Raw genomic sequence first — 26,856 nt, forward strand, 5'->3', positions numbered from 1 at the left:
TTCAGTGTATTTTAGGTAAGTTTAGGCTATGTTTAGTACAAATTAGTGAATTGTTTAATTACTGTTAATGAATTACTGCTAATAATAACTTACTTGAGTTCATATTTGAGTTCATTAAAAAAGTTGTTGATTGTGGGATATTTCGGACATTTGGACGTATTTCTTTTATTTGAAATTAAGTACAAAAATGACACTGCGTAAACAGTTCTTCATAAACCCTTTCTGTGGTGCTGGAGAGATGTCAGCTGAACATGCCTTCCTGATTTCCTTGTAATCACTGATGTAATTGTAGGCTGGAATAAAATGACCAGTAGATCAAAAGTTCTTGTCATGTTGCACAGTGACACTATCATGGTGTATGCAAAAAACATAATGTTAATTTATATATACATGCTCCAACACTGTTTACATTGAGCCTGCTTCAGCTCTAATCTGTGCATCTGTGGGATTCTTCTGATGCAGATAAGATGTCACATGCAGTGTGCAAGCGCACTTTAGTGGCAGATGACTGTATAAACAGCCTTATAAACATCTGCTGGCTAGTTAATCAATCAATTTATTAATGACAATTAATTGATTAAGGATTATTAATTAACATCCCTAATGCACACACACACACTACTACACACACACACACACACACACACACACACACACACACACACACACACACACACACAGCAAGTACCCTGCAGGATATGCCGCTGCCCCATCCTCCTGTCCTGGAGCATCCACATGGACCACAGTGAAGTTCTTCACAATCTCCTGCATCTCCTCAAACTTAAACAAAGTGGAGAAACAGGTCTTACCTGAGTCAGAAAGAAAAACACAAGGAGGGATATTAGAATCAATTTGAACTTTTTTTTTGCTTTTGCCATTTTTATTTATATGTCTTTTCAAGAGACACAAGGACAGTACACTAGTTCCAGGTATAGTCCCTACCTGTAGCTATGGGATTAAAGCTGTAAGAGATTACATTTTTGGAATACCACAAATGTGATATGTCCACGAAAATGGCTCTACTACCTGACAGCCATCACTGAAATAGGGGACCATAGAAATGTCTCTGTAACAGAACGTGACAGCAAAAAAAGAATTGAACGTGTTAGCCAATCAAAAAACTTGGAAAAACCATTGGTAGTGGGGGATAGGTGGCAGGGGGCGGTCAATTAGCAGACATTTTTATCCAAACTTACCTATAGTACATTTATAACAGGGACAATAACCCTGGGTTAAATGAGGCAACCTGTTACAAGGGATGATCTTGATAAGCTCATGGCTTGCTGTTTGCAGGTATTGAACCAGCAGTCTTATGGCTACCAGCCCTAAGATTCTACAACCTCATATAAATTATTATTATTTTTTTATAAATGTAACACTAACAATGTATTTTGCTGTACTAGTCACAATTTAAAGGTTTTTACTTAAATTATGCCTCATTCCTGTGAATTTCTGATGTTTTGGTAATTTTGAAATTTTAAGACATTGATGTGTGTTTTGCTAATGTTTGAATTTGTTTGAACTAATTATTCTTATTAAGTGAGATTATGAGTGATCATGAGATAATCGACCCTGATTACTAACAGGTGGACATAATAATGCTTTTAGTTGTGACAGAGGTATTTACTGATCTGTTGCCTCTTGATGTGTGCCTGACGATGATCAGTTTGATCAAAATGTTGCTGTTGTTTTTAATCAATAAAAGGAAATAGTACATTAGTACTAATAGTACACATTGTTATCACTTGCATTTTAACCCACAGGTAAAAGGCAATGCTGTCTTCCTATATTCTACTTTATAATTGCACTTGTTGGATACAATATTATTCATACTACCATATTTCCATAAAGCTCCATCTGTGGTATACAGGCATTTTCTCTGCCTTGTTAAAAACACTTGGGCCCGATGCAAAACAGTATGTAAACTGTTACATTCATGAATATTTCAAATGTCATGACTGTTTGATAGTTTATGGTGCTGACTCTGTTTACACTGTGCACATCGTTAATGCAATGGCTTGAGGTTGTCTACACCGGACGCGTTGACACAAACTTTCTAAACTGTTTGTTTGTGTTGTTGGCAGTAGTAACGCCAGCGTGTACACAGCAAAATAGAATGAGACTGTTTACTGTCAGTGCAACGCACAACGGACGCTTCCATGGCAGACAGCATCATTGATTATAACAGGTCTCTTTTGCATTTGACGTGACGCGACTCTCGCTTCTGGTGTAGACAGGATGTGAGTGTTAACAGTTGTGCTTGAGATTAATAGTTTAATATATTCAGATGCATTGTATTGGATGCATGTTATGTGTAAACCCTGAAATTAATATTTATAATGTTGTGGAGCAGATTAAGTTTCAAATTTGGCTGATTTCGAGGGGCTGCACGACGTTAGCCAATCAGAACAGAGGCCATTTACATTGAAGTTTTAAGACAGCACTTTAGGCCAAAACCGAGTGTTTCAAACGGACGGGCAGAAAAATGGTGAAAAATTATAATATTTACTAAATTATGACTGTTTTAATGAAAAAAACTTACTAACATTATGAGTGGACCTGAGGGAAGATCAAAAAAATAAATAAAAAAAATAAATAAATAATAATACATATATAAATAATAAAAAAAATATATATATATATATATATATATATATATATATATATATATATATATATATATATATATATCGTCTAGGTTACGTATGTAACCTCCGTTCCCCGATGGAGGGAACGAGCCGTTGTGTCAGAGAAGCGACACTAGGGGTCTCTCTTGAGCACCGATATTCACCTCTGAACTATGAAAAAAGGCCAATGAGAGTTGGCAACCAGTATTTGCACGTCCCGCCCCCAGACATACGGGTATTTAAGCGGCGCAAATATGGGAGTTCATTCAGGATTTTTCTGAGGAGCCGGAAATGGTCCGGCCACAACAGTGGCTCGGCTCAGTGACGTGGCAGGGGAGACACAACGTCTCGTTCCCTCCATCGGGGAACGGAGGTTACATACGTAACCTAGAGATTCCCCGCTGGAGGAAACGAGACGTTGTGTCAGAGAAGCGACACTAGGGTCCACTTAAAAAGTGCCATGCGCTGAGCCGTGTACGTGAACTGCTGATGCAGGAGCGAGCAGGTATTCTTACGTGCAGAACGACCAACTGCATCAGGCTGCACGTACCCTTCCCCAATGCCCCATTCAAGACATCAGAATCCTTATCGTTACCCTGGAGGGGGGAACAAGGTGATGGCCGCCAACCTGGGAACGGGCCAGCCTGGCTGGGCCTCTTTTCTCTCTATGTTTCTCGCATAGAGCAACTACGGCCGGGGCCCTTACACGCATTGAGGGAAGGGGGTCTTAGCCCTCATTCAGGGCGGGGAAGACCCTGCGGAGGCCACACTTACCCGGGAGGGGAGGCAAATTTTAGTGGCAAATACATCAGATGGCCTAACTTAGGAAAAGTTGGTGCGGTGGTAGATCCAGCCTCGTAGAGGGGGGAAGCATACAGCACGGTGACCGAGGCAGCTGTAACTGCCTAAGGGAGACACGGGAGTCAGCTCGTGAGGGGACAGTACCGTGGCATTACACAGGGGGAATCCGAACAGGAGGCCTTACCTGTGGAGCACCTATACCAGTACAGGGTAGCTTGCGGTACCCGCAGTGGTTTGGGTCGGCGAGTTCCTCCGCTGAAATGCGGACCTGCGAGGGCTATGGAGGAGTCAACCAGCGGCCCAAAAAATGGGATCTCCTGGGAACAGAGGTGCACTGTTTTCCCTTGGTTAGGGGGAAAGGGCGCTAGGCGCAAGCGGTTCACCCAGTCAGATCGTCAGCGTGCTACCGAGTTCAGCGTGCTAGCATCAGCGTGCTAGCGTCACTTTCTCCAAGACCATCACCACACGCTCCAACCAGAAGCCGTGAATGACTGCGGAGGTGCGCACGCTGCTGAGGTCCCGAGACTCCGCCTTCAGAGCAGGCGATAAGGCAGCCCTAAGAACAGCTAGGGCCAAACTGTCACGGGCAATCAGAGAGGCAAAGCGCGCACACCCCCAGAGAATCCACAGTCACTTCCAGAACAGCGGTGACACGCAGCGCATGTGGCAGGGCATCCAGGCCATCACCAACTACAGGACAACATCAGTTGCCTGTGACAAAGATGCCTCCCTTCCAGATGCGCTGAACGACTTCTACGCTCGGTTTGAAGTGCAGAACGACGTGGTGGCGAGGAAGACCACCCCTCCTCCCAACGACCAGGTGCTCTGTCTTACCATGGCAGATGTGAGGAAAACTCTACGTAGAGTCAACCCACGGAAGGCTGCTGGACCAGACAACATTCCTGGCAGAGTGCTCAGAGGATGTGCAGACCAGCTAGCAGATGTTCTTACCGACATCTTCAACATCTCTCTGAGTAGCGCAGTCGTTCCAACGTGCTTCAAGGCCACCACCATCATCCCCATGCCAAAGAAGTCTTCAGTGTCCTGCCTCAACGACTACCGTCCCGTCACACTTACACCCATCATCATGAAGTGCTTCGAGAGGTTCGTCATGAGGCACATTAAGACCCAGCTTCCCCCCTCACAAGACCCACTGCAGTTTGCCATCGCCACAACTGGCCCTCACCCACCTAGACAATAAGGACTCATACGTTCGAATGCTGTTCATAGATTTCAGCTCAGCATTCAACACAATCATTCCCCAGCACCTGATTGGAAAGCTGAACCTACTGGGCCTGGACACCTCCCTCTGCATCTGGATCCTGGACTTCCTGACTGGCATTCGGGCCCTCACGGCCAGACTGTGTAACAGCTTCTTCCCCCAAGCCATCAGACTCCTCAATACTCAGAGACTGGTTTGACACACACACACACGTGTCCTGAGTTGCACTTTAATTACTGTCACTTTATAACTGTCTGCTACCTAAATAACTGCTATGTGCATAGAACACTATCTTATAGTATGTTATGTTTACGTTTTTAGAAACTGTCATCTTTTGATAAGATCAAGGGAAAAGCCAGGGAAATGGCGTCAACAACCCAGTGGGCGAGTCTCTGCTTGGAGACAGCGTTCCCTTTCTGCTGTCCCCCAAAGCAGACGAAGAGCTGCTCAGAGCGTCTAGTGGTCTGTGTGCAGTCCAGATAGATACGTAAAGCACGTACTGGACACAGCAGTGAAAGGGCTGGGTCTGCCTCCTCCCGTGCAGCGCTTGCAGGTTCACTACCTGATCCCTGAAGGGTGTGGTAGGAACCTTGGGCACATAGCCCGGTCGCGGCCTTAAGATCACGAAAGTGTCTGCCGGACCGAACTTCAGGCAAGAGTCGCTAACAGAGAACGCGAGCGCGATCAGCAGGGCGGTCTTGAGAGAGAGGGCCCTGAGTCCAGCGGCTCGAAGGGGGGTCTCTGGAGTCCCGTGAGGACAAGGCGAAATACACCTTGAGGGTGGAGGGGGACAGCCTCCTCTCCAGCCTATCCTGTAGAAACACGAGCACTGACCTAACCGCGCACTTCTGTGGGTCTTCGGCTCGGGAAGAACACCAGTCTGCGAACAGATGCCACTTTAGGGCGTAAAGATGCCTGGTCAAAGGGGCTCTGGTTTGGTTGATAGTGTCTATGACGGCCGGTGGTAGGCCGGCTAGATCTTCCGCGTCCCGTCCGGGGGCCAGATGTGGAGGTTCCAGAGGTCTGGGTGCGGATGCCAGAGCGTGCCCCGTCCCTGAGAAAGAAGATCCTTCCTCAGGGGAATTCGCCAGGGAGGGGCTGTCGTGAGGAGTGTGAGATCCGAGAACCACGTTCGGTTGGGCCAGTAGGGGGCCACCAGAGTGACTTGCTCCTCGTCCTCCCTGACCTTGCATAGAACCTGTGCAAGCAGGCTCACTGGGGGAAAAGCATACTTGCGCAGCCCCGCGGGCCAGCTGTGCGCCAGAGCATCTGTCCCAAGGGGAGCCTCTGTGAGGGCATACCAGAGCGGGCAGTGGGAGGTTTCCTGGGAGGCAAACAGGTCTATCTGGGCCTTGCCGAACCTGTCCAAAATCAGCTGAACCGACTGGGGGTGGAGCCTCCACTCTCCGCCGGGCAAGCTTTGTCTTGATAGCATGTCCGCTATCACATTGAGGTTGCCGGGGATGTGAGTGGTGTGCAGTGACTTGAGTTGCTGCTGGCTCCAAAGGAGGAGACGACGGGCGAGCTGTGACATGTGGAGGGAGCGTACTCCGCCTAGGCGGTTTATGTAGGCCACCACCGTGGTGCTGTCTGTCCTTACTAGGACGTGCTTGCCCTGAATTAACGGAAGAAACCTCTTTAGGGCAAGAAAAACAGCCAGCAGCTCTAGGCAGTTGATGTGCCAGCGCAGCAGGCCTCGGTTCCACCGGCCTGCAGCTGCGCGCCCGTTGCAAATGACGCCCCAACCCAGTTTGGAAGCGTCGGTCGTAACCAGAACACGTCGGGACACCTGCTGCAAGGGCACTCCTGCCCTTAGAAAGCAGAGGTCTGTCCAGGGTTTGAAGGCTTGGCGGCAGGTACTGGTAACTTTCACCTTATGCGTGCCACGGCGCCATGCTCGTCTCGGAACTCGAGTCTGGAGCCAGTGCTGAAGTGGTCTCATATGCATCAACCCCAGCGGCGCGGCCGCCACGGAGGATGCCATATGCCCCAGGAGCTGTTGGAAACGTTTTAAAGGGACCACGGTGCCTGGCTTGAAGGAAGCGAGGCATTTCAGCACTGACTGAGCACGCTCGTTGGGAGAGACGTGCTGTCATTGAGACTGAGTCTAACTCCAAACCGAGAAAAGAGATGCTCTGGAACGGGGTGAGCTTGCTCTTCTCCCAGTTGACCTGAAACCCTAAACGGCCGAGGTGCTTGAGCACCTGGTCTCTGTGTGTGCATAGTAATTGTATGCGTATGCCAGCTCCTCGGAGCGGGGCAAGAGCCGCCTCTGCGACCTTCGTGAAGACGCGAGGGGACAGAGACAGGCCGAAGGGGAGGACTTTGTACTGATACGCCTGGCCGTCGAACACGAACCGCAGAAAGGGTCAATGTCGAGGGAGAATCGAGACGTGGAAGTACGCGTCCTTCAGGTCTATCGCTGCGAACCAATCTAGATGCCGGACGCCAGATAGAATTTGTTTCTGGGTGAGCATTTTGAATGGGAGTTTGGACAAGGTCCGATTGAAAACTCGCAAGTACAAGTTGATGGAGTGGAGTGGTGTAGTGTAGTGGGCTAAAGCACATGACTGGTAATCATAAGGTCGTTGGTTCGATCCCCACAGCCACCACCATTGTGTCCTTGAGCAAGGCACTTAACTCCAGGTTGCTCCGGGGGGATTGTCCCTATAATAAGTGCACTGTAAGTTGCTTTGGATAAAAGCGTCTGCCAAATGCATAAATGTAAAGTACAAGATCGGTCGTAAGCCGCCGCCTTTCTTGGGTACAACAAAGTAAGGGCTGTAGAAACCCTTCTTCATATCGGTTGGAGGGACAGGCTCTATCGCGTCCTTGGGTTTTTTGGACGTACACGTGTATCCGTGACTGTTGAGGCCTGAAAGCAGAGTGCCGTGAGAACGGCATTTGCGGGCCATGTGACCCAGAGGTAAAGGAAATAGCTCTTTTATTGAGAATTTGGGTACCGCAGCCCCTGTTGAGGGGTGCGGCAAATGAAAAAACAAAAGTTTCTCCTCCCGGCCCTCCACCAGAGGACGGAGAGGCCTTACCACCTCCGGAGCTAACTTCTTGCGCTCTGGGTCCGATGTCTCAGGAACGCCTGGGAGCCTCCCGGGTCCTCGATGGGGTCCGTGAGACAGGGGGCGTACGCTTCCCGTGGTTTGCTCGATGCCGGGGCTGAGAGCTGGGCCCGGGTTGAGGCGGAGCGGAAGGTCTTCTGGCCGCGGGAAGATGCCCTCGGCGAGCAGATGGAGCCTGGGCCGTAGCGGCAGGCTTGCGGCGAGGCATGATGTGCGAGATGGCCTCCGTCTGCTTCTTCATCAGGGAGAACTGTTGGGCGAAGTCCTCAGCGGTGTCGCCGAAGAGGCCGAACTGGAAGACAGGGGCGTTGAGAAAGCGAGTCTTGTCGGCTTCACGCATCTCAACCAAGTCCAGCCATTGCTGACGTTCCTGGACCACCAGTGTGGCCATCGCCTGCCCGAGCGCCTGCGCTGTGACCTTCGTTGCGCTTAGGGCGAGGTCGGTCACTGAGCGCAGTTCCTGCAGTGTGTCGGGATCAGGGCCACCCCCATGCATGTTTCACAGGGCCTTGGCTTGGTGGACCTGCAGGAGAGCCATGGCATGCAGGGCGGAAGCGGCATGTCCGGTAGCGCTGTAGGCCTTCGCGGTGAGCGAGGATGTTGCTCTACAGGACCGGGAAGGGAGTACAGGGCGACCCCGCCAGGTGGTAGTGCTTCCGGGGCATAGATGGAGCACAACAGCCCTATCCACCTGGGGAATTGCCGTGTATCCGTGGCGCGTTCCGCCGTGGCAGTGCGACGAGTGGAGAGGGGTGCTCTCCACGAAGACGTCAGCTCATCATGCACTTCCGGGAAGAATGGAACCGGGGGGGGGGGGGCGAGGCTGTGAGCGGCGCCCAGCACCCAAGAACCAGTCCTCCAGCCGTGATGTCTGTGGGGAGGATGGAGGGTTCCAGTCCAAGCCCACACTGTTGGCTGCCCAGGAAAGCATATCAGACATCTGTGCGTCAGCCTCTCCCTGGGCGTGCAAGCCCGAAGGCAGCAGTCCAGAGGAGTCCTCAGCATCAGATCCCACGCCCTCCGATGTCGCGGCGAACTCATCTGCTTCCATCGCAAGAGGGTAGGCAGACTGGCTGTGAGGCGAGTCGCCACCACCTCGAGCGGGGACGGGAGTCAACGAGCGTGTCGGGGCGCGGGTGGTCCGAGGGGGCATACCCGGCGGAGCTGCACCCGCTGCCATCCCCGAATCGCCTCCATCGCCAGCCGCATCGTCCTCAATCCCGTGGGAAGAAGGAGCGACGTGGGGGGCGGCTGGAGTGGCTTGCTTACGGTTGCCACTCCAGCCTTGCTTACGGTTGTAAGCAAGCCGCGACCGCAACGTTGTCATGGTCATGTTCTCGCAATGAGAACATGAACCATCCACAAACGCAGCCTCGGTGTGATCGCTACCCAGACACACGAGACAACGCCTGTGGCCGTCGGAAGCGGAGAGTACTCTACCGCATCCAGTAACAACACGGGGGCAGAAAGGCATCTTGAAAAAGACGCGTCCTTAAAAGGACGTTCAACGCCGCTGTGTTTTTGCTCTTTTAGAGGAAATTACTCTTTTAAATAAAATCACTCTTTTATAAGAAAAAAAGAACTCGAGAGAGATCTTTAATATCTGCACTGTCGAAGCGCTCAGGGGCAGGAAGTGCACAGCCGTGCAACCAGGAGAAAGCCGCTGTTGTGCGCCATAAGATCCAACAGCATGCAGCAGAGGGATAGCAGGAACTCGGTGTGTACACGCAGCAGCTGCAGACTTCGAAGAAATTTTCTGAATGAACTCCCGTATTTGCGCCGCTTAAATACCCGTATGTCCGGGGGCGGGACATGCAAATACTGGTTGCCAACTCTCATTGGCCTTTTTTCATAGTTCAGAGGTGAATATCGGCGCTCAAGAGAGACCCCTAGTGTCGCTTCTCTGACACAACGTGGAGAGATCGACAGAAGGGAAATATATATATATATATAAAAGCATTTCATTACTAATTTAATAATATAAGTAGACCTATGTACCGATTAAAATAATATAAATAATATATTAATAATATACATACAAATAACTGATTTAGAATCTTTCAAGATTTCATCTATTCATTTTCAGGGCATTTTGTCTAATGTACTCTGGTGAAAATTTACTTAAACTCTTAAAAGGATTAGCTGACCCAAAAATGAAAATTATGTCATAACTTACTCACATACAAGTATGACTTTCTTTCATCCATGGACCACAAAAGGAGATGTTAAAATTAATGTTAATCTCAGTCAATATTCACTATCATTTTATTGTAAAAAGATAAATGAAAGTGAATGGTGACTAGGACTAACATTCTACCTAACATCTTTTTTGTTCCATTTGAAATTCTCTCATCTCAAAACAACATGAGGTTGTGTAATCATGACATAATTTTCATTTTTGGGTGAACTACTCTTTTAACTACCTATTTAAGTATTTGTTTAATGTATTTGCCAAGAACAACAATATAAATGTAAGTCAGTACATGATTTCATCAAATATTCCTGGGAAACAAGTGACTAAAAGAGAATATTGATGAGAACTTTGCTTCAGAATAAATTCTATTTACAACGCAATAGGGCTGAGACGTTATTGATAACGTCGACAATAAAAAATTGTCGACAAAAATGTTCATTGTCGAATAGTCGTTTGATTACATTAAATATAACATAGGATCACATTAAACTCAGTTCGCGCCTGACTGAGGAGAGAAAGAAATACACAGCTCACAGTCCAGATGCACTTTAAACTTTCACAGCTTCAGGTGATGTACATCACAAAGTACAAGGGAATTATACAAAAATACTAAATAAATAAATACAGAGGCACTCTTGTTGTGGAATAAGTGGAGTCGGAGCTCTTTAAAGGAAACACCCCGGTGTTACTTCTGAAATGCAGTTTTAATGCGTTATAGCTTTTTAAAGTTCAATTAATACAGAAGCAGGTCATGTAATTAACTACAAACTCCGACTCTGGTATTTCTCTGTGTGGTCCGCACCTCTTCTATGAGATGTGCAAATGTCCCGATCTAAGGGGGAGAGATTGAAACTTCATCAGGCTGATACACCCTCTGTCGCAGGGGACGCTCGTTTCTCGAGCCTGCACTTACTAAAGCTAGATTATACGCGATGGCTCGCGACTTATTGAATCATAAAATATGTCACTGTGCATTTGTTATTGTGAAGAAAATTGGCAATACGCAGCTTTATTAATAAGAGAGAGTTTGTTTTTTTTGTGAGTTAAGGATGGATTGAAGTGAACAGAATGGTGAGAGAGGGTACACTTATGATTTGTTTTGGCTTGTTTTCCAATAAAAATATCTAAAACTAATTTACAGTTTTTTCCAACTGCTTACACACAAAATCTTTTCATGTCACACGATTTTTGAAACCTCTCACTCAAAGTGCAAAACTACACACCAAATCTCCAAAACCATAAGCTATTTCTCAGCCTTTGACTCAGTTGCACTTAAAACACTTTTTTCAAAACACTACACACAATTCTGTACCTTGCTTTCCTTTTCCAAACACAACCAATCAAAATGCTACACTTATTCACCAGGTCACACACACACTCCTCACATGTGCAAACACTAATTGCTTAACTGATCACTAAGCAATCACTGCTTTACTGTAGTATAGGCCTATAAATAGGTCAAAGGTCAGATTACCTGTTTTGAACAATAGATGCCAACAATGGACAGAGAGCAAGATGAGTAGGAGGGAGAGGCAGGGGACAACAATGAGGACAAATTCAAAGATGAAGAGTTGGAAGAGGAGGAGTAGGAGGAAGAGGAAGAAGAGGACGAGGGCAAAGAAGAGAAGGAAGGAGAGCCATCTCTGATGAGATTAGGGAAACACTTGTTGATCATGTGATCAACCACGTTTTGACCATGAGAGAGGCAGTACTGAGAGTCCAGCCCAACTTTAGTCGATTTACAGTGGCGTCCATAATTCGAACCTTCAGAAATGAGAACAGGTATGCAACTATCTAATGACTATTTTAGCATTACAGTAATGTACTGTAAAATACGTACGACTGCACAGTATTGCATAAACATTTGTAACTCTAAGCCATCCATTTACTGCACTGCATTGAATGAATGAGGTTGCTTATCATGCTGTACTACATTTTTTTGTCAATTGTTTACAGTTCCTATGCTGAACACATACTGTGTTTGAATTCTGTACAGAGTGGAAAGGCAAAGACATCATGGAGGACGAGGACGCTTGTTTACAGATGTACAAGAGACTGCAATTATAAATATGGCTTTGGCCAACAATGCAATTAGGATTTGAGAGATAAGAGTGTATATCTTGAATAATGACACCATATTTAACAACATCAATGCTGTAAGCCTGTCGACCATACAACGCATCCTCCGACGGCACCAAGTGACGATGAAACAACTTTACCATTTTACCATAAGGTGCCATTTGAGAGAAACTCTGACAGAGTCAAGAATCTGCGACATGACTTTGTAGAGGTATGTATGCAACACTACATCCAGTACTTCAGACATACCATATTTACTCATCTGTATATCCTTTTGTCTGTTACAGAGAGTATTGGAGATGGATGCCCATGTAATTCGTCATATGAATTTATTTATGTGGATGAGGTTGGCTTCAACCTCACCAAAACCAGGTGCCGCAGAAGAAATGTAATAGGACAGAGGGCAATTACCAATGTCCCTGGACAGCGTGGGGGTAATATAACTATGTGTGCTGCCATCACTCAAAATGTCAAAATGGGGTCCTCCATCACAATGCCACACTGGGTCCATACAACACCGGCCATATGCTCACTTTTCTGTATGCAATTTACACAATGCTTGTCCCTGATCCAGATCAGGAGCCTGCTAGATTTGTGGTTATATGGGACAATGTTAGTTTTCACCGGGCTGTTCTGGTCCAAAACTGGTTTGCCACCCATCCACAATTTGTAGTTTTGTACCTACCCCCATATTCACCTTTTCTAAATCCCATAGAGGAATTCTTCTCAGTTATAAGGTCTTTGCCAAATACTGAATAATTCTGGAGGTCTATCCTCCTCCTTGAAGGTTTAACACCAGGAAGCCAAGAACCCATTCACCCCCAAATTCTCATTGGTCAAAGGATAATACAATTTGGTACACAATGTGTATTCTGTCTGGATATTTAAGGAAAGCTGGCCCAGAGCTCAGGGTTCTCTGTAATCTGATGATCCCACACCTCAATGTGTGTAACTGTAATAATAGGAATCTGCACTCAGATTTCCCATGCTTTGCAATTTCTATGTAGTTTTCTCAACTGCCAGGTATGTTCTTTGAATTGTTTCTATAACTTATGTTTTAAATCCTACCTGGCAAATAAATAGTTACTTTTTGATTTATTCTGTATTCCTCTGAAATCATTTATATCAATACTGGGTCTTTAAAATAGGAGAAACCGCTCTGGAGGAACCGAGCAGGAGAATACCATTTTAAGAATCATTTATATCATAACTGAAGCTTCAATGTAGGAGGAAGACACTTAAAGACTATCAGTTTGAATCTCATTAGAAATTGATCAAAAGGTAAATGAACAGAAGAGGATTCAGAGTAATCAATAACTTAAAAGATTAAAATAAAAGAATGATCAGTAAGTAATTAGAGCCTTAATCTAAATTAGAGGTCAATATAAAATTGGAGTCAGATTAATATAAAATTGGAGTCAGATAAAATAAATAACGGGATGAATTCGTAAAGTGCAAATTATTAACAATAATTGCTTTACTTCAGTGCTCAGAAAAGACAGAACAACGCAGTCCTTCAAGAGGCAAATCTGTCTATTTTTAGCAGTTTTCCCTGCCTTTTTACAATGCAAATGCTTCATTCTGACATGTGTTTATGGCATTTTGAATGCAGTGTTACATTTTGAAGGAGATGTGAGGCATTTTGCATTTTGTGTGTGCAGTTTTGGGAATTGTGCGTAGAGTTTTGAAAAAAGGAGACATAGTTTTGAAAACGTGTGTAAATAGTTGCAAAAAACTGTAAAACAATGTATTTTGTTTTAAAATGTATCTTGTTTTAAGGATTTTTAGACATTGTAAATGGAAAACGAGACAAAACCACTTGAAAACAGTGAATTTCTTTACTGAGTTAAACTTTAATAAAAAGTACCCCCCTTTAATTCAGTGAATGTCATTTAGAGGTATTTTTAAAAGATGATTTTTTTTTTCCTCTTTATTGTTAGTAAGCACGTTTAATACAACCTTTTAAGCTGGGGCATAAGCTGAATAATCGGTTAAGTGCTAATGATTAATAGTCGAATAATCATTCTAATAATCATTAGAGTAATCGATTATCAAAATAATTATTATATAATAATAATTAATCATGCAGCCATACACCACAATTGAATAATTTCCTTTTTTTCTCTCAAGACAAGTAATGTTTTTACTCAGACAAGTGATCAATTTATAATGCTTAATGTCGAGCCCTGCTATATACTTTAAATGTAATTTAATCTAAATAAAACTAGAGGCACAAACTGAGAAAAGTAGAGTAAGAGTAAAATTTAAATTTCAGTCATTTCAGTTTTAGTATACCAAATTTTATTCTCCCCTAAAGTGCATAAAGCCCACCCCCCAATATGGGCAAAATTAATTTCCTGCCCTGTGGTAGAAAATGTTTTTACTTTTATGAAATGTACGGCCATGAGGCATGATTAATAACTTTACGTTTTTAAAGGGCAATTTGAATATAATTAATCACAGTACATAAATCCTTTATTTTGGTATCCCTAAAATTAAATAATACTGTTTGTGATTTTTATTTTTTTTGGTGAATTATAGGGTAAAATATTGCACACCACTATTGAACAGTTTGTGCAAGTAATGCAATCCACTTTTTCTACATGAATATGTGCATTGAAAACAGTGGATGAGCCCTATGAAGCTGTGCGAGTCTGTGCAAAATTACTGTACCATTAGAATTCATGGGAGTACAGATTGCTTTCATTGCACAAGAGGCTCTAAACACATGATTTTGTATCCCATCAGGATGCTGTGCTTCTTTTGGAGCCTATGTGAGCGTTATTTGCATTGAATCTGCATCTGATTGCCTTTTGGACACTAGGTTTACAAACAATGTATTTTTGTTTCATCTTCTAACAGAAGAAAGGCACAATGAATTTGCTTAATAAAATTTTTTTTTTTAATGAAAATTAATGTCCTTAATATTTTTACTATTTAGTAACTGTTTTATAAAAACAATAAGGCCATGCTTTATTGTGAATGTACTATGCTGCGTGTTGTGCCAAACAACTCTGTTTAGCGCTTTGTGCAAATGTATCTGATTCAGTCAGTGTCAATCCTTCTCCAAATAATGCATTTGATGATTTGACATTATTGGAGTTAGGTTGGCTCTTACAGAGAATTTACAACACAATACTTAAATTTAAACTTAATTTCAAACAGCGCAGCTTCTAAGTAAGTTTATCAATAAGCCTTGACAAATCGCAGGTATTAGTTGTGTTTTTGTAATGTTTTAAATCTGACTTACTCTCCATTCCCACATCATGGATGGTAAATATAGCGGGTCTGCGTGTGTTTACTGTGCCATGAAGTGTCACATGGAGCAAACCATGAGGGGTCTCGATATTGTATTCCTAAAACACACAATGAAAGAGGTGAATACAGAGAAAGAGGCGAATACAAAGTTAAACATAAGCATGAAAATATGGAAAAGAATAATACATAATAAGAGAGATTGTGCATAGCATATGGCCAGCACACTTTTAACCCACCTGGCCTTGATCCAGCAGTATCCTGGCTGCAATGTCTGCTCCCTGCACAGAAACAACCACAACAATTTCACACGCTCTCAGCATGTTTCATCATGCACCAATTTCTCTGTTTACTTTAAAATATTAAATAAAACAGTTAATGTTTCCAACTCATTGAACTCACAATAACTTTGTCAGTTGACAAATACATGTTTACCAACAATTCATTAAAAAGTTATAAAGCATATCTGTGCTGTGCAATATACTGTATAACATTTCTGAAGAGCAGGTTTTGAAGTATAAACTAGACTGCAAAACATTTTTTGGCACATAACTTGAAAAACTTACATTATGTGGAAACATCAAAATAAACTGTTTTTAAAATTAAAAATATAATTTACAATATTGAGTACACCAATACAAGTAGTCCAATACAAGTCAGGTAAAAATGGCTATATTCACTTTTCACAGAGCAAAACAACAGGCTAGAAAACGTGCACTACAGTGATACCTCAAGAAGGGTGACTACTTCGAAGATGCTAAAATATAACAGTTTTGATTTATTTTGGATTTTGCTTAGTCACAACATAATTCCCATAGTTCCATTTATGTTATTCCTTAGTTTTGATGACTTTACTATTATTCTAAAATGTGAAAAAACAATTATAATAAAGAATGAGTGTTTCAAAACTGTTGACCGTAGGTAGTGTGTGTGTGTATATATATATATATATATATATATATATATATATATATATATATATACATATATACATATATACATATATATATATATCAAGTCAAGTCAGTTTTATTTGTATAGCCTTTCACAACACACATCATTTCAAAGCAGCTTTACAGAAGATCAGGCATTAACAAACAATAAAACTAATGTCTATAATGTCGCTGAATCATCATTGTGTAATTAAATACAATACGATTGTTTATCGTGTTTAAAAATAAGTAATTAAATAATAATTGTATTAATAACCCCAGTGAGCAAGCTAAAAGCGACTGTGGCAAGGAACACAAAACTCCATAAGATGTTGATTAATGGAGAAAAATAACCTTGGGAGAAACCAGACTCACTGTGGGGGCCAGTTCCCCTCTGGCTAACATCATGAATATAATGTAAATATTACTTATGTATTTTTAAAGTCATGGTTTAAAATTATTAAACTAAGTAAGTGTTAAGGGTCAGTGTTTAAACAGATTTTGTTTGAACTGTATGTTTAATGACCAATGTCTTTGAAGTCCATCCTGGATTAACTGCAGAAGTTCATATAGGTGCAATTGTCCTTGTTAATTGGCTGATGAAGGCTTTTGTTGGCAGTTGTTAGTCTATGCATTCCATTTCAAGATCGTAGTCCATCAATAGACTGAGGTGATGCAGGCAGAGATCAGGGATGTGAAACGCAGTTCAACCTGGCCGGTAATTTGGTGTGGTCCATCCTAAATCCAAGGTTCAGACAAAGGCATATGAAGTATCCCATGTCTTATGGTTGGAGTTGGCATCAATTAATCCTCTGAAGCCCATCATAATAGACTGAAGTGATGTTTGGCTGGCACCGGCTGCATTTAGTCATCATCATTCAGCGACATGTAGCAGTGGAGTCCAACACGAAGCATGAATGGTATATATAAACAGTATACAGTCAGGTCCATAAATATTGGGACATCAACACAATTCTAATCTTTTTGGCTCTATACACCACCACAATGGATTTAAAATGAAACGAACAAGATGTGCTTTAACTGCAGACTTTCAGCTTTAATTTGAGGGTATTTACATCCAAATCAGATGAACGGTGTAGGAATTACAACAGTTTGTATATGTGCCTCCCACTTTTTAAGGGACCAAATGTAATGGGACAATTGGCTGCTCAGCTGTTCCATGGCCAGGTGTGTGTTATTCCCTCATTATCCCATTTACAAGGAGCAGATAAAAGGTCCAGAGTTCATTTCAAGTGTGCTATTTGCATTTGGAATCTGTTGCTGTCAACTCTCAATATGATATCCAAAGAGCTGTCACTATCAGTGAAGCAAGCCATCATTAGGCTGAAAAATCAAAACAAACCCATCAGAGAGATAGCAAAAACATTAGGGGTGGCCAAATCAACTGTTTGGAACATTCTTAAAAAGAAAGAACGCACCGGTGAGCTCAGCAACACCAAAAGACCCGGAAGACCACGGAAAACAACTGTGGTGGATGACCGAAGAATTCTTTCCCTGGTGAAGAAAACACCCTTCACAACAGTTGGCCAGATCAAGAACACTCTCCAGGAGGTAGGTGTATGTGTGTCAAAGTCAACAATCAAGAGAAGACTTCACCAGAGTGAATACAGAGGGTACACCACAAGATGTAAACCATTGGTGAGACTCAAAATCAGGAAGGCCAGATTAGAGTTTGCCAAACAACATCTAAAAAAGCCTTCACAGTTCTGGAACAACATCCTATGGACAGATGAGACAAAGATCAACTTGTACCAGAGTGATGGGAAGAGAAGAGTATGGAGAAGGAAAGGAACTGCTCATGATCCAAAGCATACCACCTCATCAGTGAAGCATGGTGGTGGTAGTGTCATGGCGTGGGCGTGTATGGCTGCCAATGGAACTGGTTCTCTTGTATTTATTGATGATGTGACTACTGACAAAAGCAGCAGGATTAATTCTGAAGTGTTGCAGGCAATATTATCTGCTCATATTCAGCCATATGCTTCAGAACTCATTGGACGGCGCTTCACAGTACAGATGGACAATGACCCGAAGCATACTGCGAAAGCATCCAAAGAGTTTTTTAAGGGAAAGAAGTGGAATGTTATGCAATGGCCAAGTCAATCACCTGACCTGAATCCGATTGAGCACGCATGTCACTTGCTGAAGACAAAACTGAAGGGAAAATGCCCCAAGAACAAGCAGGAACTGAAGACAGTTGCAGTAGAGGCCTGGCAGAGCATCACCAGGGATGAAACCCAGCGTCTGGTGATGTCTATGCGTTCCAGACTTCAGGCTGTAATTTACTGCAAAGGATTTGCAACCAAGTATTGGTTGCAAGCAGTGGTGGCTCAGTGGTTGAGGCTCAGGGTTACTGACCAGAAGGTCGGGGGTTCAAGCCCCAGCACCACCAAGATGCCACTGTTGTGTCCTTGAGCAAGGCACTTAACTCCAGGTTGCTCCAAGGGGATTGTCCCTGTAATAAGTGCACTGTAAGTCGCTTTGGATAAAAGCATCTGCCAAATGCATAAATGTAAATGTAAGTATTAAAAAGTGAAAGTTTGATTTATGACTGTTAATCTGTCCCATTACTTTTGGTCCCTTAAAAAGTGGGAGGCACATATACAAACTGTTGTAATTCCTACACTGTTCAACTGATTTGGATGTAAATACCCTCAAATTAAAGCTGAAAGTCTGCAGTTAAAGCACATTGTGGTGGTGTATAGAGCCAAAAAGATTAGAATATTTATGGACCTGACTGTGTATATATATATATATATATGTATGTAAGCACATATACTTGCACATATTATATATATATATATATATATATATATATATATATATATATATATATATATACATACATACATACATATATATATATATTTTCCTGTTACAGTGGAATTTGAATAAGCTATGTAGCCTACATATAAGCCCAGATACATGAACTATAATTATGTATAAATATGTTTATTGCCATATATAAGATTTATGTATGGGAAGGCATGTGAAATACCATTTATCTTACACTGTTAATAAGCATACAATACTTATTTGTTTTTGTATTTTCAAATGAATAGACTATATTATATGTTAAATTAGATTACATTAAAAGTCACATTAAGTCAAAGAGTCATCAAGGTTATGCTGTATCATAATAATTATTTTTACATTGCTTCAAAATTATCGGTGTACTTTCTTCTGCAGAAGACAAACAAAGATTTTTAGAAGAACATCTCAGCTCTGTTGGTCACAACAATGCAAGTGAATGGTGACCAGGCCTTTTAAGCTTCAATCCAGTTGGTTTTGGTTGAGAATGAACCCAAATATAACTCCTTTTTCACTGTACACCTTGCCATTGCAGTCTCAAGGCACAATTAACATTTCAAGCTCGATTACACTTTCTAGAGCTTGACGCACGAGAAGAGCGCTAGATGGTGCTATAGGAAGTATAAACAAGCTTGAAACCATGATCACCAAGAAAAGTGCTGTCAAGATATACAGTGAACATTTTTGTCTGTTCTCACACAAACACATCAGGATCACCTCAGAAGACATTGATTAAACTTCTGGATCCTGATGGATTATGTTTGGATTGTATGGACCTACAGAGCTATTATATTCTTCTAAAAGTCTTCGTTTGTGTTCTGCACAAGAATGAAAGTCATACATATCTTAGATGGCATGAGGGTGAGTAAATGATGAGAGAATTGTAATTTTTGGTAGAAATTTTAGTGCTCACTAAAAACCGTCTCACTGACAATACATGTTTCAAGTCATTTCAAGTTCTTTTATGTTTAGACAGGACCAGAAGTGGAGTTGTCCGATTCGGTTAGTTGTTTACTCTGTAACTAGTCTCTCTACTTTAATCAGTTTGTCCCATTCATAGCAATTTCCAGAGACCTTCTGAGAGCATGAGCGGGCATTATAGCTTTATTGACAGTGTATTGAAGGAATCATTGCGAAGTTGAGACAACATCTCTCCTTATGTAACTTTTCATCTGTACTCACTCAAAGGTGGAGAGAACAAAAATAAGTGTCTACTGCTTGTTCGGAATCCTACTAGACTAGTTTACTACTGTACTTACGGAATACTGCACAGTATACACTCATACTGATTATTATTTTTTAAATAGTAGGCCTTGTTTACCAATAAACATTTAAAACTGTAATATACATTGTTGTCCATGACCTCAACACGTTGAACATTTAATTCAGCGAGTGCTGTCCACGTGTGATACTTTCATGTGTGATGTCTGAAAGGTATAAAGCTGTAAGAGTGAATTTGTGAGTGCGTGCACACACGTGTATGTCTGACCTTCACATCATCCAGTTGACCTGGCAGTAAAGGCTTCTCTTCAGTCATGGCGATCTCCTGCATTTCAGTCGTCATGGTTATCGGTTACACTGTCCTAAAACATGAATCAAATGCATCATAAACAACATTAAACCACCCTCTTAACAACAAGTGCACACTCACACGAACACGGGTGGATGACGTGACATGGCAGTTTTGCTGTCTTCAGTGTCAAACAAGTATGAATAAAAAATATATTTGCCAAAAACCTTCTCAATATTGTGCAGAACATTATGCTTTATGTGAACATATTCAACATTAAAACAGTTCATCACTCATTTTTTTCAGAATTTTCAACCAAACTTAACAAAACTCATATGGTGTGACTGTCCGGCACTTGTTTCTCAAAGTGAGAACTTGAATAAAACTAAAAAAAATAAATGCAAAAATTCTATATTTTTTATATTTATATTTTTATATTTACAATAAATCAGATCTTGTTGGCACTCTGACAAAAGTCCCACTTCCAGATGTCTTTTGGTGTGACACATTTTTTATAAAAATGCAAAAGAAATGTTATTATTTTGTCATAATTATATGTAAATCTATGCTGCTTTGTTATAGCTAGCATGTTGTTAGTATGCTATTGTGTAGCTACAAGACTCAAGGTTGTGCTAAGTGCAGAAAACATCATATGGTGTGACACTTCATCATATGGTGTGACATGTCTGCCTGTCACGCCATATGATTTGATTGTCACACCATATGATATGAATTGTAATTACCTGCATATATAACAATAAATAACAAAGTCCAATGTATGTTTTGTCCTTTTAAACATTTATTCGGGTCCATCATCACATAAAAGCTGTAATTATCCACCATCGATTGTGTTTAGTTTAGTTTAGTTTAGTTTAGTTTTATTCGGTGATACAGATTTCTAGTTCATCAGACAGACACAGCAGACCCCTTCACAGAAACCTTAGAATGCTGTTTAAGTCTAACCAATGTTGTCTTCATCTCAAACCATACATTTCCTTTTCTTTTGTCAACTTGAGGCAGATAATGATGACAAGTGCAGAGAGGACAAAGAGATACAGGGAGAGACTGAATTCAGACCCTGCAAAGAGAGAGGAGTTGCTGAGGAAAGGTCTGAGGGTGCTTTCACTGTTGATTCAAAATGCCTTGAGGCAGATTTCTTGAAGCCTGGCAATACATGATAGCTAAAATACATGACAGCTCAAATATCATCACTGTAGGCAGTGCAACTAAGAGGAATGCAGTTAGGAAACAAAGAGAATAAACAATGTTGAACAGCTGTTAAAATGTTCACACCATTCTGTTAACAGATATCAAGAAAAGAAACAGAAAGGGGAGATGCCTAAATTTAGAATCCAGACTCTCCCACCGTCAAGAAGAGAGAAGCTGAGGGAGATATGGAGAAATTCTCAAACAAAATATAGAGCCAAAAGAAGAAATTTAAATGCATTACTCAACATGACTCCCCCAGATAACTACATCTATGATGGAGACATCCAGGTAGACCCAGGTCAAGTCCCAGGTCCTACATCACCACCGCCAAGCCCACCTACATCACTACCACCAAGCCCACCTACATCACCACCACCAACCCCACACACTGAAGAGATAAAGAAGCTGAGTAAATCATTAAGGAGACTGAAGGATCAGAACAAAAGGCTCCAGAGAAAAGTCAGCAAGGAAAAAAAGAGGGCTGAGAAATATAGGAAACAAAGTGTGAGGCAAAAAGTAACAAAACTAACAGTCAGAGAAAAATCCAACTTGCCAGCCAGGAAAAAGTTAATAAATGAGAAAAAGGCTCAGGTGGAATCCTTCCTGCTGTTAGATGAAAATAGCACTGTGCTTCCTGGGAAGAAGAACACAGTAGGCAGGAAAGAGAAAAGACAAAGACGAGTGCTGACTTCCTCATTAAAGGACCTTCATAAGACCTACATGCAAAAATGTGAAAAAAAGCACCAGCTGTCCTACAGACAGTTTATAAGGTATAAACCTTTTTATGTCACAGAGGCTAGGTCCAGCGACCGCAACACATGTGCCTGCTGGGAACATGCGAACATCTCGCTCCTAATTGATGCTCTTTCAAGCAGAGGCTTGATCAAGACAAAAAGCCTGTCAGCACTGCTGTCAGGTATCACATGTGATACTGAAAATACAAAATGCATGCAACGTGTGTGCACAAAGAGCTGTTATGATGAGCCCAACCTGCAGGACCACAACCCAGCTGACACTGCAACATGGGAGCAGTGGGAGAAGCAGGATGTTGTAGTGGGAGAGAGAAGCTACAAGAACTGGGTGAAGAAAAAGAAGAGGGGAACAGTAGGAGAGCTAACTGGTGTGTTCAACCAGAGGCTCAATGCAATTGCGAGTCATCAGTTAAACTGGCTTCATCAGGTGAAACAGTTCAGACATTTGATACACAAACATATGTTCATATGGTTCATACAATATTAACATTTTTTTGTTTTATTGTTAAATATCAAATAAATCAATAAAATTTGAATATTACCTTCCAGCATTTAAGAGTGGTTAAATATTTCCTGCCATATGAGTGATCAGTACTCACCAATAAGTAGGATAATACATGGTTTGCATTGACACATGGTGACATTATCATATGGTGTGACACTATATCATTTGGTGTGACATTCCAAATTGTGAAAATAACATACCTTTATTAATGATAAAACCTGAAAATATTCATGGAATACATAGAAAATAGTATCAGCAAGAGTCACAAATATTTTTATAATTTTCTAGCAAGGTTTGTCACAACAAATAGAAAATATGTTGAAAGACCGACGGCATAGGTCTCACATTGAGCAATGTTTTAGAAAATAATACACAAATTTAATTAATTTTCACAAAAATATAATGGATCACAGTTTAGTTATGATAAATGACTTTGATAAAGTGAGTAACTTAAGAAAGGTATAATCCATTTTCAGTTTATATACAATTATTTTCATGTCACACCATATGACGATTGTACGCACTAATACAACAACTTGTCACATAAATTCTGATTCCAATTGAAAATTTTGAAACAACATATGTTTCTATAAAGATGAGAGTTAGTAGAACAAAAGTCAACCATTTTTATGCCTGTTATTTGAAAATTTTGAAAAAACACTTTATGGTATACAGTGAGGAAAATAAGTATTTGAACACCCTGCTATTTTGCAAGTTCTCCCACTTGGAAATCATGCAGGGGTCTGAAATTGTCATCGTAGGTGCATGTCCACTGTGAGAGACATTAATCTAAAAAAAAAAATCCAGAAATCACAATGTATGATTTTTTAACTATTTATTTGTATGATACAGCTGCAAATAAGTATTTGAACACCTGTCTATCAGCTAGAATTCTGACCCTCAAAGACCTGTTAGTCTGCCTTTAAAATGTCCACCTCCACTCCATTTATTATCCTAAATTAGATGCACCTGTTTGAGGTCGTTAGCTGCATAAAGACACCGGTCCACCCCATACAATCAGTAAGAATCCAACTACTAACATGGCCAAGACCAAAGAGCTGTCCAAAGACACTAGAGACAAAATTGTACACCTCCACGAGGCTGGAAAGGGCTACGGGAAATTGCCAAGCAGCTTGGTGAAAAAAGGTCCACTGTTGGAGCAATCATTAGAAAATGGAAGAGCTAAACATGACTGTCAATCTCCCTCGGACTGGGGCTCCATGCAAGATCTCACCTCGTGGGGTCTCAATGATCCTAAGGAAGGTGAGAAATCAGCCCAGAACTACACGGGAGGAGCTGGTCAATGACCTGAAAAGAGCTGGGACCACCGCTTCCAAGGTTACTGTTGGTAATACACTAAGACGCCACGGTTTGAAATCATGCATGGCACGGAAGGTTCCCCTGCTTAAACCAGCACATGTCAAGGCCCGTCTTAAGTTTGCCAATGACCATTTGGATGATCCAGAGGAGTCATGGGAGAAAGTCATGTGGTCAGATGAGACCAAAATAGAACTTTTTGGTCATAATTCCACTAACCGTGTTTGGAGGAAGAAGAATGATGAGTACCATCCCAAGAACACCATCCCTACTGTGAAGCATGGGGGTGGTAGCATCATGCTTTGGGGGTGTTTTTCTGCACATGGGACAGGGCTGACTGCACTGTATTAAGGAGAGGATGACCGGGGCCATGTATTGCGAGATTTTGGGGAACAACCTCCTTCCCTCAGTTAGAGCATTGAAGATGGGTCGAGGCTGGGTCTTCCAACATGACAATGACCCAAGCACACAGCCAGGATAACCAAGGAGTGGCTCTGTAAGAAGCATATCAAGGTTCTGGCGTGGCCTAGCCAGTCTCCAGACCTAAACCCAATAGAGAATCTTTGGAGGGAGCTCAAGCGCGTGTTTCTCAGCGACAGCCCAGAAACCTGACTGATCTAGAGAAGATCTGTGTGGAGGAGTGGGCCAAAATCCCTCCTGCAGTGTGTGCAAACCTGGTGAAAAACTACAGGAAACGTTTGACCTCTGTAATTGCAAACAAAGGCTACTGTACCAAGTATTAACATTGATTTTCTCAGGTGTTCAAATACTTATTTGCAGCTGTATCATACAAATAAATAGTTAAAAAATCATATATTGTGATTTCTGGATTTTTTTTTTTAGATTATGTCTCTCACAGTGGACATGCACCTACGATGACAATTTCAGACCCCTCCATGATTTCCAAGTGGGAGAACTTGCAAAATAGCAGGGTGTTCAAATACTTATTTTCCTCACTGTATATGTCACTGACCCACACACTCTCTCAAATACACTCTGCATGTCCATATTTCTCAGGCAGCCTGAATTAACAGCAAGAAGAGAGAACGAGCGAGAGAAAACATTTAAAAGCATATTCAACACTGAGATTTTTTTCTAAAGCATCTTCTAAAATTATAAATGAACCCTTAAAGTGGTGTGAGAAGTTTATCTGACCTCTCGATCACATTGGTTGAGCACATTCTGATGTTCAGATATCCTGTTGAAAAAATCTGAGGCATCCCACTGGTGATATGTTAAGCGCAACATATTCACTAGTTATTACAGCCATTTTCTAGACTACAGGATTTTCACCAGCATCATTTCAGTGTATACAGCAGTGAAATCAGCAATCAAGTTGGATAATTTTCATGATATTTTCAAAGTCAATTATATTTTATGATGTAATATATAAATATATATAAAGCAAGCATGGCCGAATAATTCAATTACAAAATCATAATTTTAAACCAAGTAGTTTGAAGTTAATTTGTAGATTTTTTTTTATAGATTTTGACCACTAGGTGGATCTTGGCCCTTAATTACAGGATAAATTACACCAACTGCATGTAAGGTAGTATGATTGGACATCACTGATTATGACTGTAAAAAAAAAAAAACAGCATAAAAACCTAAATAGAATCCTCATTAATATGCCAAAGCTTTGCCGAGATACAGCCTCCAAAGCTTTTGGAGATGGCAGACCATATAGCTGATCATAGAAAATTTTGTATATCCCTGTACTTGACATTACTCAAGGAATCTAGAGTGAGCAAAAACAGAATGATAGGCCAAATTAGTGAAATGTTATAAGCATTTTTACACATTTTATTATAATTTTTGACCACAAGGTGGTGCTGGCTCAACACTTTATAAGAGACTAATCTCATGATTTTAGGCCAAACTATTCAGATATTATAAGCAATAATAGCCATTTTGGGGGCAGGGGAAGCTCAGCAAGTAAAGAGGCTGACTACCACAACTGGAGTTTGTACCACAAACTGTACCACAAGTTTGAATTCAGGGCGTGCTGAGTGATTCCAGTCAGGCTTCTTAAGCAACCAATTGGTCTGGTTGCTAGGGTGGGTAGAGTCACGTTGGGCTAACCTCCTCGTGGTCACTATTATGTGGTTCTCGCTCTCGGTGTGGCACGTGGCAAGTCGGGCGTGGGTGCCGCAGAGAATAGCATGAAGCCTCCTCAAGCACTAGGTCTCAACGGAAACGTGCTCAAAAAGCAGACACAACTGAGATTCAACTGAGATTCGAGTCAATACACCACCATGAGGACTTAAGAGCAGCAAGCAAACAAACAAAATGTTACCAACACTCCTTTTCCACAAACTGTGTTGCTTAACAACTACAATCTAATAAGAGAATACGTTTGTTCTGCCACCTGCATTTTACTAATATACTAATTATATATAATTTGATGATACTTTTGACTATTTTGAGACTGAACTCTCATGGCTGTATGCAAATAAACCTTTTGAGGAAAAGAAACTCTGACTCGGAACATCATTCTTGGAAAATTGTTTCACATCATCCAGTTTCTACACACAACTTTAG

At 41.8% G+C, this 26,856-nt stretch overlaps 1 protein-coding gene across 1 annotated transcript in view; it reads right to left on the bottom strand.

Moving 5' to 3' along the window:
* ndrg2 (NDRG family member 2) overlaps window positions 1–26,856 on the bottom strand; it is a 118,013-nt gene that overhangs the window by 66,319 nt on the left and 24,838 nt on the right. Inside the window, exons 2-5 of the mRNA XM_052141889.1 lie at window positions 20,509–20,602; window positions 15,495–15,536; window positions 15,251–15,356; window positions 689–809 (exon numbers count right to left, since the gene is read on the bottom strand). Of these exons, the coding sequence (XP_051997849.1) occupies window positions 689–809; window positions 15,251–15,356; window positions 15,495–15,536; window positions 20,509–20,583 (344 nt within the window). The 5' untranslated portion in view covers window positions 20,584–20,602. The remainder of the gene's footprint in view (window positions 1–688; window positions 810–15,250; window positions 15,357–15,494; window positions 15,537–20,508; window positions 20,603–26,856) is intronic.

Source organism: Xyrauchen texanus, chromosome 2 (genome assembly GCF_025860055.1).
Source record: "Xyrauchen texanus isolate HMW12.3.18 chromosome 2, RBS_HiC_50CHRs, whole genome shotgun sequence".
NCBI classification, from domain to species: domain Eukaryota; kingdom Metazoa; phylum Chordata; class Actinopteri; order Cypriniformes; family Catostomidae; genus Xyrauchen; species Xyrauchen texanus.